This window comes from Paroedura picta, chromosome 4 (assembly GCF_049243985.1).
Source record: "Paroedura picta isolate Pp20150507F chromosome 4, Ppicta_v3.0, whole genome shotgun sequence".
Taxonomy (NCBI): Eukaryota; Metazoa; Chordata; class Lepidosauria; order Squamata; family Gekkonidae; genus Paroedura; species Paroedura picta.
Genome location: NC_135372.1, coordinates 51,178,819 through 51,201,208, shown reverse-complemented (window position 1 = coordinate 51,201,208; position 22,390 = coordinate 51,178,819). Strand labels below are relative to the sequence as shown.

The following is a 22,390-nucleotide window of genomic DNA, read 5'->3' as shown; positions in this document are numbered from 1 at the left end:
TGCGAATTTGTGTCCTCGCCATCTGTGAATTCAAATAATTATCTCTAGTGAATGATTAAAAATCAAGAATGTACAAGCTTCAGATTATTCTGTCTAGAGACTCACACTTCAAGAAAGCTGCTGCCTTCATCCTCCAGGGAAATCAACAGCAGTAGAAAACAAAGTGCCTTGTAAGATTAGACTTCACAGCCAAAACCAGTTGCTTTGTTTAAGCAGCGTCAGGCGAGAAAGGGTTAGCCAACAGCTCAGAGGCTTCTAGGTATGTAAACAAGCTGTAGGAGCACCACTTATAAAAACAGAAAAGAAAAACACACCAGGAGTTCAGTTAGTCATAAGTCTGTCATATGACTATACCCTTGAAACCATGGAGAGGATAGTGATTATGGGCCTGACACACAAGCCTGTTAAGACTGTTCTGAACCTGTGCCAACAGGTATAAAAGGGTTTAAAAGGTACCAATTGTATTCATCAATGCTCTGTCATCAAAACACCTAGAACATAAGATAAGATTCCCCCAACAGTACAATTGGTGGCACTGCAACAACAATCAGATGGAATATGAAACTGGACAGCAAAGCCAACAAAATCATCTGGTGCCATCTGTGGAGTACCAAGAATGGGTCTGAGCCTGTCCTGGCTGGGTCATGTTATATGGCAGTGGATTTTAGTCTCAAACAGTAGCATCCTAAACAGCTACATCGTTCCGAATCCCGTGAAGTCAATTGGCTTAGAAGGGTATAACTGCAAAGGATGGCATTATAAATACAGGAAACCACATGCAATGCTGTATATAGCCTTCTTTGCTGGAGGATGAAGCTTTGTAAGGCATTGTTTCTTGCCAGCCATATATTTATAATATCAATTTCAGGGCAGTTTATGTCTTAGCATACTGGCTTGTGGATTAGCTGTTTTGTGACTGGCAGTTTTGAGTCCTTCAAAATAAAGAGCTGGTATGAATTGTTTCTGACGGCAAACACAAAGTTGTTGTTGTTCTTCTATGACAAGTCAAGGTTCTGATTAAGAAAAAGAATGAAACAAACCTGGGTCCATATGTCTGGAGCTGTTTCGAAGGCCATTTGGCCGTTTCTGTGTATTAAAACAACAATAAATCTAATTAGAGTTTGTACATTATATGGACATATCCAGATCGTCTCAAGCAAAAGAGGTTGACATGACTTTCAATTAAAGATTCCCATTGATTTACACAAAAATGCCATTTTTATATATCCCTCCAAACATTACATGTGGTGTAACGGTGTGAAGCAAAAATTATACTCTTAAGAAATCTCCACAAAAGTAATAGTACTCACCCAAAGGACAACCCAGCACTATTTGCATGCACCTAAAGCCAGCTTCTTTCTTAGAACCCTGACTTCAAAGCTCTGGTTTTCACTCACACCAAAGCTCTACCTGACCATATAAAAGCTTAGGAAGGTGTTGCCAGTATAATTAGAATAAAGAGTAATTGCTGCTCACTTTTAAGTTCCTTGCTAGAGCTACAGAAATGGGCTGCAATTCTGAACAAGAATGGGACCCTTGTTATTTCCACATACTATAGCCTGTACAAGTCATTCAGGAAAAGAAAGATTTCTTAAAAAGAAATAATATTAAATCTCCACAAACAGGTTGGTACCTAGCAAAGTGCAGTTTATAATCTCTGGAACTAAATGGTGCCTTCATCAGCTAGTTGGCATACGTTTGCAAATGGAATTGGTTTGCCAGTTTTGTCGGCAGCAACGACAAAAGGAACTTTTGTACCTCAGACAATATGTGGTATGTGTTCCGGGAGAATAAGGCCCTTTCAGCCAGACTATTTAATACAATCTTCACATTTTACAGCAGTTATATTTTATATATAGTGAGCGTGTCTCCAAATATCTATTGAAGAATAGTAAACATTAAGAATGGAACAGCAATATTAAAATATTAAAATTTCACCTGCAGATTGTAGGGACCAGACGTTGCCTACAAGATTTTGGCTCCTGAGGCATAAAATGCAAATGGCACCCACAAAGGGTAAAAATACCATCCGTTAGCCTTAGTTGGCTTTGGAAAAAAAATCTACATTTGCCATTCCAAACTTCAGCTGAAAAATTTCTAGAATGTTTTGAACTATGTTTTTTAAAATGCAACAAAATCTACATATTTGCTGCTCTTCTTCAATGGCATTTCCAGAATCAGTTGCCTCAGGCGAGCCAACTCATCCTGAACAGCTTATGCTAGCAGCAACTCAACAGATTTGTGCAGAATTGGCCTACTGAAATGGGATATTCAATTGTCTCAAGGTTGCATCCTGCCTTCTGATTTGATCAATTCCCTCCCCGAATTCTCCTTCTTACTGCTGTCCCTGACCCACATGGGTGTTGTTCAACTCATTTAATCCTTGGACATGTTCCCAAAAGCATGTGTGTTCAGAGAGAACCCCTCCTCCTTTTTCACCAGCAAAAAAGCCAGTGAATTCAACCCTTAACAGAATCAAACACCATATGTAAGCCATGAGCATTTTATGGTACATAAACACACATGGCAGTGGGGGAGGGGGGAAGTTTCCCTGCTTCTTGGAGCTCTTTAGGATTATACAATCCAAAGAAAAATCTTACACCTATCCACAATTGGCCTCTAGACTGACGCTATAAATAGTGGGACAAACTCATTGGTTCAGCACTGCTGAACATGAGCCAGTAGGTAATAATTAACATATCCTAATGCCACCTTCAGTCTTAGCAATCAAACTGCTATATTAGGTGTAGTGCACTGAGGTGTAGTGCTACAATAGTCAATCCTTGGGCAGCCTTCATGGTTTATTAAATCTGTGACTATAGACTGGTTAATGCAAACGCTTCCAGTCCTAAGTGGGCCATGGCCATCTCACCTCTGTTTATCTGTTTTGTGTGTTTTTTTGTTTTTGCTGTATTAATGGCTCCATCCCTGCATGTCTGACACTGCTTTGCAGAGATGAGGGAATATAATGCAAGACTGACAGAAGGGAGCATTTCAACTTTTACCTTCATGATCCAGAAGTAAAATTCTGAGGACCAAGTTTAATTTGCTCAGAGATTAATTGCCAATTCCAAGTAAGAACCTCTATATTGCCACTTCAGCATAGTATGAACAGCTTAGGAGTAAATCCACAATTCTAAGCACACCTTAAACTTACAATTTCACATAAAACCCTTTTGAAATTAAGAAAACTACATTAAAAAAATTCTAAGTGCTGCTCTGAATCAAGCAGGATGGTAAACATTGAAGAATTATAGAGTGGGCCACAAGTAGCCTTTTTGTGATCCACTTTTTTCTCATCGTTCTATATGTCACAGCTGTATAGAAAGATAAGAAAGAATCAATGTATTGGTGCACTGAATTTTGAAAACCTTCCCCTCTTCCAAGGCTTCACTGTACAAGAAGCCATTCCCCGCTATTATGACTGTTGGCATCATGGCAAAGATTCATCAAGTAATCGTACAGCAAAAATTCAGTCCAAGCTTGCATTTGGCTACATTTTCTGCAGCAACTGCTGCAAATTGTGGTCATACATTTACGTTGTTATTAAGTGTATTATGAAAGTGTTAATCTACTTGGAAATTCCCCTCCTAATTTACATGATGGCTCATAATCTTGAATTTAAACAGGACAGTGCCACTAAACTTCTGTTAATTTTCACTGCAATAGACTAGCCCTCTGGAATTGCTGTCTTTCTTAGTTTTTCTATACTTTTGTACAAATGCCTTGAGTTTGAAAACTAGACAAATCACCTGCCATTCATCACAAATTTAAAACATGATTCCCACGAAGGTTAAGTATATCATTTCCCATCACTTTTAAAGTCAAGAGTTAGACATTCGCTTAACTCCCCCCTGTTGAAATGCATGAGAATTTGAAGGGCTTGATATTGAGTAGAACATGCCCTTTGTTACACTTTTAAATTCTTCAGCTTGCAGAAGGGGTTCAAAACTCTGCATTTATCAGCTTCTTAGTGATCACAACTTTGACTGCAGAAAGGCAGAGTAGTCTGTCATGCAACTGCAGATACATACAGAAAGGATCATTTTAAGTCATTTACAAAAGAAATGTCAAATCAAGCCTTTAAGGAAAACGCAAAAGAAGAACACTCACCTCGTGTTTCAGGGTCCCATGTTCTGAAACAAATGTAAAAATTGGCATGATCAGCAAGTGAAATTGTGCTCTGTTCAAAAATAATCTGCAGCTACGCAGTGTGGTGAGAGTACCCGGAACTGCTTTGTTTTGCTAGCTGATACCTGTTTTATGCTCCAACAGCCCGAGGGCTCAGCTAGTTATTTTGCAAACTGTGTTCTCTTACTTTTATTGGCTAAAGTTAAACAGCACTGAACAGCTAGGCTATAAACAGATTAGAGTTTATGCTTAACTCTGCAACATAGAGTCTTCCAAATTATCAACTCAAGCTTTCTGAAGCAAAATGACAAGATGACAGCAGAAACTCACAGAAATTAGACTTTCCCCATTTAAAACTTGCATTGCAATTTCTATCAAACCTCAGTGTGGAGTATGCTAATTTTGTGTGGGTTGAACTGGATGTAACTTTTTCCCCCCTAGTGAAAATGATAACAAAAAAAATGTTATGTCAGATTCCAGAATCTGTATAGATCTTCTGCATTCTGACATTGACATTTTGTCATATTGATTTTGTTACATGTGCAAAATCTATCTATAGGCTTGCCTTCAAGCTAAAATCTACTGTCTTAAATTTAACTCGGAAGAGGGGTGGAACGGTGTTTGCAGACTGCACCATGAAAAGTTGAACAGTCACCACTTGTACTTCCCATCAGATGTTAACTGGAGCACTGAAGGGTGTCAAATCAATGAGCCAGTCATTAACAAGCCATCACAGATCATGTACTACTAGCGAAAAGATCAGAGTATCAGATCAAGACCTCAGAGAGCGGTGTTCAAAGTCACTGGGAGACCTGCAGCCAGTTATTTTCGGCCTTATCTTAAAAGGTTGTTGACTTAAATAAAGATGCTGCACCGAACTTCTTAGTGGATGGGCAAAACAGATAGCCAGGCAGGTAGAGTTTCTGTCTTAATGCACTTAAACACAAAGAACAATGCAAGGAATGGTGCAACTAGCTCTGTATTCCCAAGGGGGGGGGTTGAACTTATTTCTCAACCTGTACCTCTTTCCCGAGAGGTAGCATGGGCCTTGGTAGTGCCAGTCTCCCAGTGGTTGTATAAAAGAAGAAAACCCACTGTGTAGTAACAAAACAATTAAGTAAGAATTTATACAATATGGGAAAAGCTTATCCAATGCTTTAAATGCATAAACACAATATTGTAATACTCCAGAAGTGTGGAACTGTAGGAAAGCCATGGGAAATTCAATATCCAAATAAGGAACCAGTAAATCTTGCATTTTGCATGTGACTACTTCCTCAGTGGACCCTAACAATTATAATATAGATGCAAAAATACAGAGTAACATCAATCACGCTTAGATTGTAAGCCGTGACTTCTTCAGCTAGTAAAGGTATCAACTATGTTTACATAGGTATTCAATATCATTTGTGTTGCAATACACTGTTTACCCCATTTTGTATTTTTAGTCTTCAGGTGGTGGCTGGAAATCACCTGGTATAACAGTGATCTCCAGGCTACTGAGATCAGTTCACCTGGAGAAAATGGCCTCTTCGGTAGGTGAACTTTAGGTTATTATGCCCCACTAAGGTCCATTCCCTCCCTAAAACCCGCCTTCCTCAACCTCTACCCCCCCCCCCCAAATCTCCAGGTATTTCCTGACCCAGAGTTGGCAACCCTAGCCTGATCCTTGAAGGCAGAAAGACAAAAGCAATCTAGTAAGTACACCCAAGCCATTATTATCCTTCTAGAACCACTGTCTGGATCTTGATCAGGTTTGTTTCAGCATAAGTGGACCACAAGGTTCAGCATGAGACGTGAGAAAGCTAGTGATGGGCAGGTATGTATGTATGAACTGCCGTTGTGGCGGGGCAAAAAGCTGCGCCATCCCCCATGTATGCATGGGGGTGGAGCTCCACCAGCTGACCCAGCGCAACAGCCCCGCGCAGTCAACGTGGGGTCGGTAGTGCAGGTAAGCGGCGGCAGCAGCTGGGGGTGGAATTGGGGGCAGGGGGCCACCACTGCAGGATGGTGGGGAGCTGCATGCTGCTCTTCCACCATGGCAGGGGGGGTCACCCCTGTTGTCTCCTCAGAGCCATGGACGCCGTAGGTCGGAGGAGAAGTTGGGCCGAAAGCCCGGCTCCTCCAATTATGCTTGGCCCTCGCCTGTGCCCTCAGGAGTCCTGGGACTCCGGAAGAACCCGCGTTTCATTAACGCGGGTCTTCCGAGAGCCTGGGCTCAGACACGCCCGTGCACATGCACTAAACTGAATAATCTGTGCATCCAGTTAGGGTTTCCAACAGAAAACTGCCCTGTCCCTTTAATAGAGCCTAATGTGTGAAAGAGCCTCTTGTGACACTGGGTGGTAATGCAACCGATATGCTGTCTGAAGCTCTGACCATGCGGCTGGGAGTTCGATCCCAGTAGCCGGTTCATGGTTGACTCAGCCTTCCATCCTTCCGAGGTTGGTAAAATGAGTACCCAGCCTGCTGGGGGGTAAAACGGTAATGACTGGGGAAGGCACTGGCAAACCACCCTGTATTGAGTCTGCCAAGAAAACACTAGAGGGCGTCACCCCAAGGGTCAGACATAACTCAGTGCTTGCACAGGAAATACCTTTACCTTTAATGTGTGAAAATGGTAGCTGATGCTTTCAAGGAATGGAAGTAAATATCACTGGGCAAATAAAATTCCATTCGACATATATTAAAGGACCAGGATATTTCTTTCCAGGCCACTAGCAATCCTATTGATAGGCCAAATAATGGTGTACACAGGGCCCCACAAGGCAGTTTCGAGTCAGGAAATGAATCACCACATACACACACCAATGTCCTGATCAGAATTAGGCCTTGCACACGTGGAAACTGTGTTCTCTGAAGGTCCTGTTTAACAAGGTGCAGAAAGACTTGTGATGCAAAATCTTAGAGCAAAAGTTGGCTGCAACTTCATGCCATTCTATACACACACCCTTCACTGGGTACAGCAGTTTGCATCTTTCTCTGACATTTTCTAGTATTAGGTGCATTTTCATTTCACTCAAGTGTTATGTGTTTGCATTGTATTATTTAGCATAGGCAGCATGCAAAATGTTATAAATAAGTAATGAAAGACACATCTATGCTCTTTAAACATAAAAAATAAGCTTTGGGTTGATAAGGGTTAGATTCAAATAAGTTTTCTCTTAGTGTCATAAAGTGGAGGAGTCCCCTGTGATCACCTTAAAGGCTATGCTGAGGATTAGGGGGCCTGCATGGACAAAAACCATATAGGACAGCATTTGTGGTAAAGAGAAGACTTGGACAACATTAAGGTAAAAACCTGGCTGATTCAAACCCATACATTACAGATTTCCAAATATTTTCAGGGACTTTGCAAAAGAAAAGAATTTAGAAAATATTTCTGAATGTTCTCCTCTTCTCCCTGCCTCATCTCGCATAATTGTACTTCAAATAAATATTATAAAACTTATGCTAAAACTCCTGTTGTCAAAAGAAAATCAACATCCTGTTGTCAAAAGAAAATCCTGTTGTCAAAAGAAAATCAACAGGAGAAAGCTACTGAGGAACTCCTCACCAGTGGAGAATACAAAATAATATTGTTGTCCATATAGATAAATGTAAAAGTGAGGGAGAACATACAAACATCTTACCATGACCACTCCTATGGACAAAGTTCAACGCTTACGTTTTTTTAAGATGTACTCAGAGAGTAATATATTTCAAGACATGAGTGGGCCTGCCCTCCATTTTATTTGAATAGCTTATCATGAAATGAAATACACCTCGTGCAATTTGGCAAGACAAATTGCGTAATTCACGTACTTGGTTTACTTCTAGGCAGGTTTCCAAGGATTTTTTGTTCCTTAACGGCACTCTATCTCACTGAATAGGCCATTTTGGAAGTCTCATGTCCAAACTAGTTTTAAGTACACCAGTTGTCCCTCACTGGATCAGAGAAAAATTAAACTAATCCAGCACTTCTTTCTGAAAAGCCAGTCATATGCCCCAGAAAACCCAAAACTCATAGTCATTAAAACTGATTATTTATTTAATGGGACATATCAGTAAAAATGTTAGAAGTCCATGCACAGAAACCGATAAAGATGTACACATAAGCTTGTATCCCATAGCATGTTTCCACTGGCAGAAGGGACAAGACTTCTTCAATTCTCATCACACCTCCTGGGGAACAGGAACAACAGGAAAGGGAACTGACTGAAAACTGCCCCTTTCCTCTCTTTCATAGACATTTTTTCTGGTATATAGCCCTCAGAAACGCATTATGTACATTGTATAGATTTCCACCATGTTTATATGGGGTTGGTCACAAATGCTGCACCCATATATAGTAGTTAAAAAAAGAGGTGAGGTTATATAGGCATACAAGCAAGTAGCTTCTTGACTCATTAGATGTTTTAAGTTTACATTTAAGATACCTCAAATGTACACTAAAACATTGAAAATGTGGATAAAGTAAATCTATACCCTCACCACAGATCCATGATTGGCTATAGGTTCTTCTAGAGCAGTTGAATCGACTTCATTTGTTACATGTGTTAGAAGTTACATAAATGTCACTTCATTGGGCCGGGCTACAATATGTGATGCTAGGTACCAGAGAAACAACCTTTATAAAAGACACAGGTAACCCCCCCCCCCCCCCGCTTTAACAATATTATCTTTTACTCAAAATACAAACAAAAGCAATTGATTCCTAGCAGCAAAAGCAATTGATTTACTGAGGAATTCACAAAAGCCCCAAGAAATATATTTAATCACATGAAGAACTAGTTTTTTGTAAGGGATCCCATCAAGAGGGGGAGTATCTTATATTTCCGTATTAATTGATTACTTTTTGTGTATATAGCATTTTTAGAAGATGTTGGCATCCTTGTAAATAAATAAGGTCGTTTTTCAGCACACACGCACAAACCCCATACAGCCAGCTTCAACAAACTTCAACAAAGTTATGATCCATCTCTTGGTCTTTGTATTCTCTTTTCTCATCCTGCCTCTGAGGATCTCAAGAAGGCATGCCAGACTCCCCCCCCCCAACACCCCATCTCTACCACCAACTCTGCAAGATGGACCAGGCTTAACAACAGGTCATGGGTAACCCAGATAACAGGATCCTGACTTGGGAAGACAGGGGAGATTGAACCCGGCACTCCCATAGGTCTTCTGAATGAGGGATTAGGCTTCAATCACCACTTGTTTGCAACTGGGGCTAATTCCCGCTTTCACCCAGTATCGGGCCTGGTCCTGGGCAATCCCAGGCTGTCCCAATTCATGCCTTCAGCTGGCCTGCAGCAAGGGAACACAGAGAAATCCACTATCCCATCCCAACATACTTTCCTCACACTTGCAACTACCTCCGAGGTGTCACTTTCGTTGGTACCTGCTCACTGCCTTGCTGACTTCTGCCACTGCCGACAGAGCCTGGTTTGGCTTCTCACTATCCTCACCTGCAAAAACTCCTTCTAAAAAAATGCTTCCCACAACTGTGCCATGCTGCAGAGTGGGAAGCATTTCTTTCATTACCATAGAATCATAGAGTTGGAAGGGATTCCTGGGTCATCTAGTCCAACCCCCCTGCACTATGCAGGACTATCACTCATCCACTTTAACCTGCCACCTCCTTGAGTCTTCAGAAAATCAGCCTCTCTGTCAGATGGCTATCCAGCCTCTGTTTAAAAATTTCCAAAGATGGAGAACCTACCACCTCCCGAGGAAGCCTGTCCCAGGGAGAAACCGCTCTAACTGTCAAGAACTTTTTCCTGATGTTGAGACGGAATTTCTTTTGAATTAATTTCATCCCATTGATTCTGGTCTGTCCCTCCGGGGCAAGAGAGAACAACTCTGCTCCATCCTCGATATGGCACCCTTTTAAATACTTTAAAAATGGGGGAAAAAAGTTTCCCACCACTCTGCAGTGTGGCAGAGCCACACAGAGCATTTTAAAAACATATTTTTAAGAAGGTGTTATTGCGTAATAATGCAATAACATCTTCTTAAAAATAAAAAATGCTCTGCCACATTTTTTTAAATATAAAGACTCCCAATGCTCCACACCGCCCTGCAGCACAGCTCTGGGTCAGCAGCTGACAGGTGGGAGAAGGTAAACAACTGCCATGGCGCCCTCGTCAGCACGTATTCAAGCTTCTGCCCCATCCAAGATGGTGACCAACGTGCAACTGGCCGTCTTCACCAGCATGCTGGGTGTGTCACTCTTTCTGCTTGTAGTCCTCTATCACTATGTGGCTGTCAACAACCCAAAGAAGCAGGAGTGATGACTCCCCCTCCCCCAAAGCAGAGTTGAGACCACCAGCATCTTGGCCCCATGAACAGCAGCAGCAGCCGCTGCCACCTCCCTGCTCCATGGGATAAGAACCAACCACCTGCAGCTGTGATGGGACAAGTTAGGGTCAAAAGCAAGGGTGGTACCATGGGGCAGCAAGGGCTCCTCTTTTTTTTAGAAAATGAAGTTTATTTACAGAAATGTTTTACAAGACAAAAAAAATTTAAATTGGCCCTGGAAGGTGATAGGAGTTTATCCCATGTGACATTGAAAAAAACAGTGAGAAGTCCTGAAGTCCAGTCTATCAGCCGCCTCGTACAGAAGCACATATTCAGAGCAAATTGGGGTGAAGCGAGCCAAAGGCTCCCCATGCAGTCATGGGAAAAATCGGGGTAACTAGCCCCGAACCAAAAGCCAGGTAGCAGCGTGGCATAATGCCTCCCATGCCCCCCCTGCCTTCAGTTCTTATCTGATGGCAGGACTGAGGGAATGCTTGAAGGAGAGGCTGTTTTCAAAACTTCCAAGAGACATTTTCATCCTCTTACAGCTAGGATTGTGCAGAATAGTTGGTTTTTTTTTTCAGTTCCTGACTATTGGACCAAAACAACTGAGATTTCTGAAAAATCCTGGATCCCAAAACCAGTGAAGTATTAAAATCCAGGATTTTTCAAAAATCCTGAATATTGGGGAATCCAATCAACACAAGATCAGCTGGGGTGTCAGGAACTGAGAGTTCCACGCATCCTCGGCTGGAGATGGCTCTTCTTGTAGCTTGGGTTGAACCGAGGTTCAAGATGAGTCTGCCCCACACAGCTGAGGCCACACAGAGCTTTCCACTCCTGCCAACTCAGCAGATCAGTATAGCTGAATATTCCCGAATAAAACCAAAATAAATCAGCTTTTAATCATGGTCGGCTATATCAGTAGGTGATCAGATCCTCTGATCTGTAATCAGCTTAAATAGTACTTGGAAAATACTGCCAAGTTATTTTTCTATAGTTTTTTTTTCTGATTAGCCAAATTCACATTCCTCCTTGTGATTCCTTTTCCCTCATGGGCTGAGAACAGGTGAGGGGAAAAAGGGAGGTCACTGTCTCCCACCCACCCCAACACTGGCTCTGTGGCTGTTCAGACACGCAGCCCCTTTACACTTCACTGTTCCACTCGCTTCCAAGGCCAAAAGGTCTTTTTCCTCAAAGCAGCATGCACCAGATAACACAGTTGCCTCCCAATCCATGTGCCGGCCCACCTCCTCTTCTCCACCCTACCAGCCCTGTCCCTTCATCAACCAACCATGGCTCTGCACAGCTGCGCTTCCTGACCTCCTCATGGTTGCCTCTCATCTCTTTCTCCCCTGGTGTAGTGGCTCTGCCAATCTTTGCTGAGCTACAGTTAGAGGTGGCAGGAGGAGGGGGATACAACCCCTCTTTCTCCACCGCTGCTGCTATTCCCCTCACACTATTTTAACACACAAACCCCTTCTTTGTGTGTGCTCCCTCCCCAAGTAGCCTTGGCCTTCCCGTCCTCATACCAGTTGCTCAGGGTTTGGGTTCAAGCCCTGAATGGTCTATTGTTGGTCTCCAGGCTGTATGTTTGACACCCCTGCTCTAGAAAATACACGCTGTGGCAAACCCAGAGTTGACTGCCTCTAATCTGTGGACAAACTCTAACTTATGGCAAACATGTTAGAAACATTATCTACTTCAAAGCAATGCAAAAGGATTGTGCAAAGGTCATCTTGCAGTGGACTGTACCCTACTCATATTTGTAACTCTGCAACATGTCACTGAGAATGAGACGTCCGGCCAGAATCAGCAGCTTTAGCCATGTAAGGACTCTTGGGTCATTTGGTCTTGCTAAACACCCTTAGCTTCTTGCAACACTGAAGCACTGCAGAGAGCAAAGCCTCTCCCTTGCATGTCAGGGGAGGGTTGCCAGTTCTGCGTTGGGAAATATTTGGAGATTTTTTTCCCCCTAGGAGAACTGATCTCTGTCACCTGAGGTCAGTTGTAATCCCAGGAGACCTCCAGCCACTACCTGAAAGTTTCAAAGAGAAGGCCAGTTGAACCCACAAGGATGAAATCGAAGACAAGGTGAGACAAAAGACTGTATAATAAAGTTCTTTAATTCAAAAACTAAAGTCTCCTAATCTCCTGACAGGATTCTCCACATAATTTTTGAGCTAGTGGCCCAAGTGTTATTTTGAGAACTATTATTCTAGAACTAAGAAACTGGAAAATACTTATGAACATACTAATTAAGGAGCTAGTCACTGAGGAAAGCTTGTGTTTATGAAGACAAATGTAAAATCTGGACCTCGTTCTGTTCAGCTCTGAGATTTGTACAACATTGAACAGAAATGGAGACTAGTTTTTGGATTAAAGGAACTTTATTATACAGCCTTTTGTCTTTGATTCACCGCCCAGAAGTTGACAACCCTATGCAGAGAGTAATAAGCTAGGGTCCTGTTGCCAGATTTTGTGCTTTGGTTCCCATTATCATGAAGTACAAATGCCATACTGCTTTTGTACTTTTTAGCAAATTGCTTTTGGTGCCTGGATCACAATGTAAATCAATGCTACTCAACGTCTTAAAGGTCTAGTTAACAAAGAGAGAGACCTTTAATAGAGCAGAAGGGTATTTTTAGCAGGTTCAGCATTTGTGTTCCTGTAGTATAAGCTGCACCTTCCCCTTAAAATGTAGCCTTTTATATAATTATTTAAGGTATATCAGGTCTCTCCTCCTTTGCATTTTGATCAGTCTAATAACTATGGTTAGTAGATATCATTTTTACAGTTTGCATTGCAATTCAACAACTCGTCAATTGCTGGAGGCAGAAATAACACAAGACAATATCTTGGGCTAATGAGCTGTATAAATTATCATTTTACAACATCACAAGGACACTGGATGTTCTTTTCTACCTTTATTTTAAACCTATGCCCCAATTACTTAAAAATATAAATGCACTGCTATATAAATGATCTAATCATGAATGCACTTTGGTTGATTTAATCTTTTCTCTCCACATTTTCTTATACTTTCTGCACTTTACTTGCGCAAAGCATGCTGATTATCAAGTATAGCCTCAAAAATTAACGATAAATCTCTCTCATTTCAGAAAGGCAAATTGAAATCAAAATGTAGCATTGGACAAAAAAGATCCTCAAAGGACTAGCCTTTGTGTTGGTTTAAGAAGACATAGTTAAATGTTATCAGGACAGGAAAATATAAACATGAGAAGAATCGTCATTCATCCTTATCCATTGTTGTTCCTCTATATATTTGTGAAACAGCCTAGGAGGTGGGACGTGTCCAGCTGTCCAAGTTGGAATAGTGCCAATCAGGGTGCAGCCAGCTTTGCCCTGATTTACCCTGCCCCTGCAGCTGCTGCCCTCCGTCCTCTTTGCTCTCAGATGCTTCAGTGCCTGGAGCCAGCAGCAGGTAAGATGAAAGGGCCCTGGGCAAAGGGTAGTGGTGTAGGGCTTGCTAACGAGGGCCTCTTGGCCTGCTAAGCAGGACCTGCTAATGAAGGCCTCCCGGCCTGCTGACTGCCTGCTAAGGAGCTCGTTCCTGGCCCTGCTAACGAGCTGCCCAGCCCCCGCCTTCCCCACTTGATCTGGCTAGGAGCTGCGGCCCAAAGCCACCTTAAGCTGCCTGGCCAGGGGCTGGGGAGGGGACCCTTTCAAGGCCCGTTCTTAGGAACAGGCTTTGAAGCTAGTATATATATATTTCAGAAAGAATCAACCACAAACTTACATAACCCTTTTATATATATAGTACCTTGTAGGCCTAAAAGGGGCAGGGTTTTTTTTCACATATGCCATCAATAAAAAAGAAAATATTCAAGCACAATAATTAAAAAACCTTTTGCATGCTAACATTTTATTAGGGAGAATATCATACATTCAGAGTAGTCTTCCTTTTGGGTAAATCCAAGACCTATTGGTTATGTAATAATGGATAAATATTTAAAATTTATTCAGGACCAGGGGCAGATTGTCCATGAAGGCCACAAGGAAGAGTCCCAGTGGGTTGATGGCCTGGGGCAAATGAGTCACTTTGGGGTCACCCAAAGTCTCAGGCCACTTCCCACTAGAACCATCTCAGCTCAAAGAGAGGGTTAGTTACAAACTGGAAGTGCAGAATAGAATACATTCACATGGCCCACCCTTCCCTGGCAACTCTAGGGCAGACAGCCTGGACTCACTCTGTCTAGTCACCTCCTACTCAAGGCAGGTCAGGTAAGGCCTCCCTCCCTCCTTTGGAGGTGGGTGAGGTCAAGGCATGGTCAAGATGACTAGAGTTGGGGGCCCTCTAACCATCTTTCTCTGCAAAGTGCATTTTTCTAAACCACTGTTTCTATTTTGGCTACCTGTTACATCTATACTATGTCTTGGGGCATTTTCCCAGTTTCTCTGCTCTCTGGTGCCTTTGCAGTTTCTTATTGGCCTCATTGGATTTCATTTGGTTTTTAGGCAACTATCTCATTGCCAGTTTATGTAACCGTATGCATTTTAGAACACTGTACATTATACCGATGTTGCCACCATATTGCTGACATGTTCAATCCCTCCCAGTTCCAAAAGCAAGCTGCCACACAGTATGGGGCTGTTGAATGATAACCAGAATCTATCAGATCACAAACAGAATTCTGGCTGATCTGATGGCAAGCTTCTCACCCTTGCTCTTTCTCATTACAAGCTTAAAATTGAGGAGAACTGCCATAATATTAAAACACAATTATAATTGTGCTTATAAATGACCATTCCAAAAGTATCTGTGATACCATGAACACAAATTAGACGGAAATTAAACCTTAATTATATCTGGCAAGTTTTATAGCCTAATTAAAAATTGTATCCCAAACAATAAAAATGACTTACCACCCAAATTAACTCTGCCACAACTGTCGAGTCTTCCCAAACATTCTTTGTGAGCTCCAGCTCCGCATTTCGAACATAAATAGCCTTGATAAAATGTTCCTCTGGAATGTAAAGTTAGATTGTGGAATGATTAGGAAAAATACATTTTGTGTGCAACACAATTTGCATAATGGAGTAACAAAAAAACACAATCTGGAATGCATTCTGCAGAACATTCCTGCTCCTGAATTAAATTTAAAACAAGTGCCTTAAGTTTGGCTAGGGAATGAATTTAAACTATTGAACATGCCAGCGGGGGGCTGAACTTTCAAAGTTGCTTATCTTACAGTACAATTCTATTGCAGCCATTTGTGATGGTAACAGGACAGTTCCCAGAGGAGCTGCAGGCCCTGCAGGAGCTTTCAGCATCCCGCAGAGGCTGCAAAATGGAGCTCTTCCACCAGGTCTATGGTTGAGGCCGGCACAACAAGAAAGATCTGTTGGCCCCCCTCCAGGATAGTGTGTGTATGGCAGCTCAGTTTCATCTGCCCCCTCTTCCCACCTCCCATTTGAATTACTGGAAGAAGGGATAGGTTTTTAAAATATTTTTTCTGCCATTCTTCTCTTTTACATGGTTCATTTGCATTGTGATGTTTTTAGGTCTGGGGTTTTATTCAGACTAATGTAACCTGCCATGGGCCACTGGGAATGGTGAGCAATAAATTTAAGTATAATAATATAATAATATGGGGTTATACCCCTTACATCAGCGGTCCGAAACCTTTTGGCTGCCGCAGACCACTGCTCCGGAGTGGGGGGAGAGGGCGGCCTGGCGCGGACTGCTGTGCACGCGCGTTTGCGCCGCTGCCATGCCGGCGGCCGCGGCTCCCCCTCCTGGCCCCTCCGAGCTGCCAGCAAATTGGCCACCAAAGTGGCCGATTACCTTGCGGCTCGGCAAGCTTCTCTTCCCCCCCCTCCCGAAACAAGAAGCTTGCCGGGCCGCGAGCGTCTCGCTTTGGGGGGGAGGAAAGAAGAAGCCGCGGCCCGGCACCGGGCCGCAGGCCGCGGGTTGGGGACCACTGCTTTACAGTCCATTGAAGACACTGGTCTTTAAAGGGTGTTAGCCTGCTCAAAAGTGCTCTGTTAATTACCAAAGCTAACTAACAGCAAAAGTGTAGCTGGAGCTGGAATTTAAAATAATTATTTAAAGGCTGTGCTAGAATGTGAATTCTATATCATATATTCCTGCTGCCATGTATATGCCATTAACAACAGCATCTCAAGGCACCGGTCTGCTTAAGAGCTCTCATAAACAGGTGAAGCCATCACATAGTATTTTGCTCCCACTCCATGGATGCAGAACCAAGATGCTCTTCATACAAGTCATCAAAGGTTTAGCATCACCAATAAATCTTTCATGTCATAAGGCCAGTTCTTATACTCAGCAGTAAGTCCTCACACATGCAGTGCAAATCCTTCTGTTGTAGGTACCATGAAAGCCACAAAAAGAGAAATCCCATTGGAAGGCTAGTAATCAAGTGGAAATCAATCAGTTGACATTATTTGATTTAATTAATGTACAGAGGCTTTAATGTATTAATTATGTATAAACTGCTGAGATAGTTTGTAAATTCTGATAACCTATTGATCATTACTAACTCCATGGAATAACTTCTTTGTGAACTTTAAAGAAACACCATAATTCATATTTTTTTCATACATCCATCTCACTTTAGTGAAAAAATAATATTTTCTCCAAGGGCCACTTTGTAACGCAGCATTTAAGGCTTTAAAAGAAAGACAAGCAACAATTCTAATACTGGTGGCGACTACACCAGCAGCAGCTGATTTGAACGAAGAGGTTCCCCACAGATAATGCTCTCCCATGGTAGACAGTAGAATACAGATTCATCATTATTTTGCTTTCACAAAAAGGCAGTGAATCATCACAATTTCTGAATTACTTTCAGTAACTGAGAACATATTACAATATAAATACATTTTTAAAGTGCTATAAATCTTTCATGGGTGATAGAGAAAGAAAAAATGGCTTATCTGTGAAAAAATAACTTTATGGATCATTAAAAATAAAAGCTTCTCAGGGCTGGGGGAGAGTTTGCAGATGAGGTTCCTCTCCTGATTCTAAAAGCACGGATGCTGAATCCAGTAACAACAACAGGTTACTTAAAACTGGCCAAGAAATGAAGCCCAAGTTGTTTTTCTTGGGAGAAGTGGTGTTAAAATTGCCTTTAATCTTCTGACTATGTTTCACTCATAGGTTATGCTCTGTTCTGGCTGAAGTACAGTCAACAAAGGAAGAATTTATTTAGATTTTTTTGTATATATATAACAGTAACATTAATGTTGCATAATCCAGTGGTCCGCAACATTTCCAAGGCTGTGGACCAGCGGTGGTGGGGAGGGCAATCGTGCGGCCACGCATGCGTGGCAGGTCTGCACATGTGCGTTTGCGCCATGCGCAGCCACAAACACGCATGGCGCAAACGTGCATGCACGTACCTGTTTCCCCTTTCCCCTCCCCACAAAATGAAGTTTGCTGGGCCGCAAGCTAATTGGCCAATTTGCTTGCGGCCTGGGAAGTTTCTTACTGCGGGGGGGGGGCAGGGAGAGGGAGAGAGTAGCTTTTCTCAACCTTTTTACCATTGAGAAACCCCTGAAGTATTCTTCAAATTTTGAGAAACCCCAGAAGTGCTGTCAACAGGGTACACCTTCCTACCATAGCCCCAGAAGTGACATCACCCAGACACTCCCACCAAATGTGACATCACCAGGCCACTTCCACAGCACAGAAATATTTTCAGATGATTTGTGAACAGAACCATTCCTGTGCTCTGTGCTGGCTACCAATTTGCTCTTCTTCATCAAATGAATCCCACCCCCTCCAGGCCCATCACTGGCCACTTTGTAAAGGGGGGGAAAGGATGACAACCAATGGTCATGTCACCTGATAAATTTGTGCGTGTATATATATGTGTGTTTGTATAATTAATTGCCACCCAATTGGCAAAACCCTTCCAGGGTTATCATGAAATCCCAAGAGTTTACAAAACCCTGGTTGAAAAAAACTGATTTATAGAATCAGCATATAAAGATGAAATGCTTCACCCTTTCCCCTTCCATGTTGCCCTTACTCAGCACCCACTTCCTCAGGCCCCTTTTTTCTCCAGATGAAGAAACTTGCATTCTAGCCAAGTATGGAAAAGGCAAAAAGGCACAGAATAATCTAATTTTCATGAAATGTTATTTCATTATCAAGGCTGGAGCAATGTGTTTAAACTCAATGATTCTTGTATGTGTTGCTGGAGTCCAAACATCAGCTCAGTGTGTGTGGAGGGGAATCTGCCTGAGAGAATTGGTGGGAAGAAGAAAAGACCTTTATTCTCAGTTGGACCATTTATGCACTGGAGGTTTCATGCCAGGCTGCAGGCTGGAGTTTTAGTCATGGCAGGTTGACCCACCTCTTCCTGCACCCACATGGGGGAGCATTTGGCCCAATGCACTTCATCCACCCCCGATTTGTGCTCCTGCACGGGAGCTGGGGCAGTGAAGTTCCCAATGCATAAGCAGTCTTAGACATTCAAGTTCACCCCTCCTCCTTAACACTTACCTTAGGAGCATCTGACAGACTTTGCAAGATGTCACACGAGTGAAAGTGTGCATTTTGAAGTCATGTGTACTTGATTCTACATAATGAGGCCTTATGTTGGACCTGGAAAGAGAAGATCGATGAATTAAGGAACTGGGGATAAAAATCAATAGGTACAAATTGAAGACCAAAACTCAACCACGCTGCTGTTTTGTATTTTATTTTCAAGTTTTAAAAAGCACTTTTATAGTTTCCTTGAATGCTTTTGATTTAAGGAATGTTTTTTGTTTAATATGTCAAGTCATCATCATTATGGACAAAACATCAGTCAGAATAATATTAGAACACCGATCAGCAATTTTGACAAGTTTTAGTAAAAACCCTCCATGTAACTGATAGAATAAAAATACACAAGAAGTATATATAATATCCTGTATTTGTGATACCCTGTCAGAGAAAAATTTGGGACAATACATTAAGGCATACGGAGACTTTGATTGCTACAATACAGAGCTGCAGCAACCCCCAAACCCATAATAATCATAACTTTCCCATTTTATTGGCTTGGAAGGTTAACAAATTTTATATTGTACAAAGATTATTAAGGTCTATTATGCTTTTGCAAGCCTTTGTTTCCACAATCAAGCAACTGGTGAGTACATTCAAAACAGTGTATGAAGCTGCTCATATAGCTTCAAGGCCCTTACAGCCTGATTAGCAGGTCACAATTGGGTATAAAGTAGGATAACAGAAATTGCTAGAAAAATGTCCCTGCATTCAACTGAGCCACACACACACAAAAAACAAAAAACAAAACTGTAAAATACCTTAAGAGTATTTTCAAGTATTATTTACAAGTTATCTGATTCGATTGGCTACCAGTATAGCCGAACTAGAAAAAAAAGCTCGATTATTCTGAGTTTTATTCAGGGATATTCAGCTACACTGATCAGCTGGGGTGGCGGGAGCTCCCCAAATTGCCCTAATGCCAGTATCAGTACAGGGATTTGGGTCTGAGTGATTCGAATACAGCTAAATCAATTCAGGTTCCAAGGCATTTAAAGGGACCTAGATGTCCATTTAAGTGCCTGGGAGCCAACCAAATAGCTGATCACACTGAGAAGTTTCTCAGAGGGATCAGTTGTCTGTAAGGCTGGGGGGGGGGAGGAGTTCAAATCACCCAACAGATCCATGGAGAACCTCCTCTCCCTGGATTGGTTTGGGCAGTGAGGGGGGAGGGGTTGCAAACCACCCACAGTCCCCACAGCCTGACAGCCAGGTGATCTAGCATGGGTTTGGGTTCTGTGTGTGGTGTGATTCAAACCACTCACCCCCACACACAGCCTGACAGACAGCTGATCTGGGGAAAGGCTTTAAATGTTTCCGTCCCCACTGTTCTCAGGGAGTGGAGAGCAGTCTCTGTGCTGCCTGGAAATGGTTGGAGGAGGTAGTTAAAGAGTCTGCCAAACAGCTGAGCCTCAGGCTCAGCAGTTTGGCATGCTCTTCCCATACACACACACCGTTCCCAGGCAGTACAGAGCTCTGTGCTGCCTAAGAATGGTGAGGGGAGGGATTTAAAGAGACCACCAAACAGCTGAGCCTCAGCTGTTTGGTGGGCTCTCAGCCAACTCTCAAAGCAGCTGAATCAAACCCAAATTGATTTAGGTTCCTCTAATTTGGCTGATTTAAACTGATGGGATGTGTGATTTGGCTCTAATAAGCCCCAAAAGTACTAGCATTAGCACTGATTTGGGTATTTTATGGGTCATCTGAGCTGAAACATCTGTCCCATATCCAGCACACCCCTATATTCAACTTATTAAGGCAGGCAGGCAAATATACTGGTAACGGTAACCCTATCTACTTCACATAAGACCTCTGACTTTCAAATTTCCCTTGTTCACTCACTGCTTTATGGCCACAGCCTCTCAAATTCCTGGCTCTCATTCTTCCCCAATCCTTGTTGTTGTTAGGTGCGAAGTCATGTCCGACCCATCGCGACCCCATGGACAATGATCCTCCAGGCCTTCCTGTTCTCTACCATTCCCTGGAGTCCATTTAAGTTTGCACCGATTGCTTCAGTGACTCCATCCAGCCACCTCATTCTCTGTCATTCTCCCCAATCCTACAAATATAATTTTTCCCCCACCCTCAACTGCATGTTTCTTTTGTGTACTTCTGATCTTTTGTGTACTCTACTGCTTACTTTGGTTGAGAGACAGAGGGACTGAAAGAAGTTAGACAGTTTTGTTAACTTTACTTCTAATCTAGCCCAGAATACCACCATTCATCAGCTTGAGCACTGCACTGCAAATTTTCTTCAGAATCCCAATCACCCTTGCCTTACCTGCCTTTCATCTCTGCACTTGTCCACAAGGCTCCTTCCCTCAGGGAAGATTCTTTCCCCCTAATCGATTGCCTACACCCTTCCTTAAACCATGCCTTCTCTGGGCCCTGCCCTTGACTAAAGTCTCTCCTGGGCTCTTTGCCCAGTACTCAGAATGCTCACAGGTCTTTCTATTCTTAGGGCCTGCATAAGATTTTAACCCCAGCCAAATTGACCAAGTTCTTGCCCCTCTTATCAGCTGTACTGTAAATGCTGAATTATTCATCTTCACAAGAGCTCAAACATTCAGCATTAAAACAATGTAATATTAGATAAGAAGAAGGGGAGGAGGAGGAGGAGGGTAGGTTTTTATATGCTGCTTTTCTCTACCAGGAGTCTCAAAGTGGCTTACAATCACCTTCCCTTTCCTCTCCCCACAACAGACACCCTGTGTGGTGAGTGAGGCTTAGAGAGCCCTAATATTACTGCTCGGTCAGAACAGCTTTATCAACGCTGTGGCAAGCCCATGATCACCCAGCTGGCTACATGTGGAGGAGCGGGGAATCAAACCTGGCTCCCCAGATTAGAAGTCTGTGCTCCTAACCACTACACCAAGCTGGCTTGGTAAAAATATACTCAGGAATATAAAAACCCAGTTTAGACAGGAATAGGAAACTGCATTCAATATGCCCAGAAAAACCATCCTAAACAGGTCTACTCAGAAGCAGGACACATAGCTAGTATAGAAGTGTATGAAGAGAACCATACTATAATCTGGGAGAGCTGGGTTTGCATCCCTAACTCATGCCAAGGAAGCTTGCTGGGCAACCTTAATCCAATCATACTCTCTCCATCTAATTTACCTCACAGGGTAAGAATAAAATGCAGGAGAGGAGAATGATGTAAACTACTGGGTTGCAGGGTAGAGTATAAATAAAACAGACAGACAAACCACTTTTATTCAGTGGAGTTTATTCCTAGCAAAGAGTTCTTAAAACTGCAGCCAAAGTTTCTGGAAGTTGGAGGTGTTTCTAGTACTCCTAGAACAAGCAATATTTGTAGCCACAACTGAGTCACTCATACAGACTAATTAGTTAAAATATTATGATCGCAAAAGAATCATTCATATTATGTTCCACTACTTGACAATTATGAAAAACAAAGGAAACTGGTTTAGATGT

The 22,390-nt window shown here is 42.5% G+C and overlaps 2 protein-coding genes and 1 long non-coding RNA gene across 4 annotated transcripts in view; 2 read left to right on the top strand and 1 right to left on the bottom strand.

Annotated features, from left to right (window-relative positions):
* VAV3 (vav guanine nucleotide exchange factor 3) overlaps window positions 1-22,390 on the bottom strand; it is a 197,227-nt gene that overhangs the window by 67,936 nt on the left and 106,901 nt on the right. Inside the window, exons 16-19 of one of the 2 annotated variants that reach the window (XM_077332827.1) lie at window positions 18,905-19,006; window positions 15,298-15,398; window positions 4,114-4,136; window positions 1,041-1,086 (exon numbers count right to left, since the gene is read on the bottom strand). In XM_077332827.1, coding sequence (XP_077188942.1) covers window positions 1,041-1,086; window positions 4,114-4,136; window positions 15,298-15,398; window positions 18,905-19,006 — 272 coding nt within the window. The remainder of the gene's footprint in view (window positions 1-1,040; window positions 1,087-4,113; window positions 4,137-15,297; window positions 15,399-18,904; window positions 19,007-22,390) is intronic. The other variant, XM_077332828.1, reaches the window with a different exon arrangement.
* On the top strand, window positions 10,290-10,403 carry LOC143835355 (dolichyl-diphosphooligosaccharide--protein glycosyltransferase subunit 4-like). The gene has a single exon (XM_077332829.1). The coding sequence runs from the start codon at window positions 10,290-10,292 to the stop codon at window positions 10,401-10,403; it is 114 nt and encodes a 37-aa protein (XP_077188944.1).
* On the top strand, window positions 12,375-21,038 carry LOC143835356 (uncharacterized). Its single transcript, XR_013230108.1, has 3 exons — window positions 12,375-12,504; window positions 13,708-13,855; window positions 20,857-21,038. It is a non-coding gene; the product is annotated as an uncharacterized LOC143835356 (long non-coding RNA).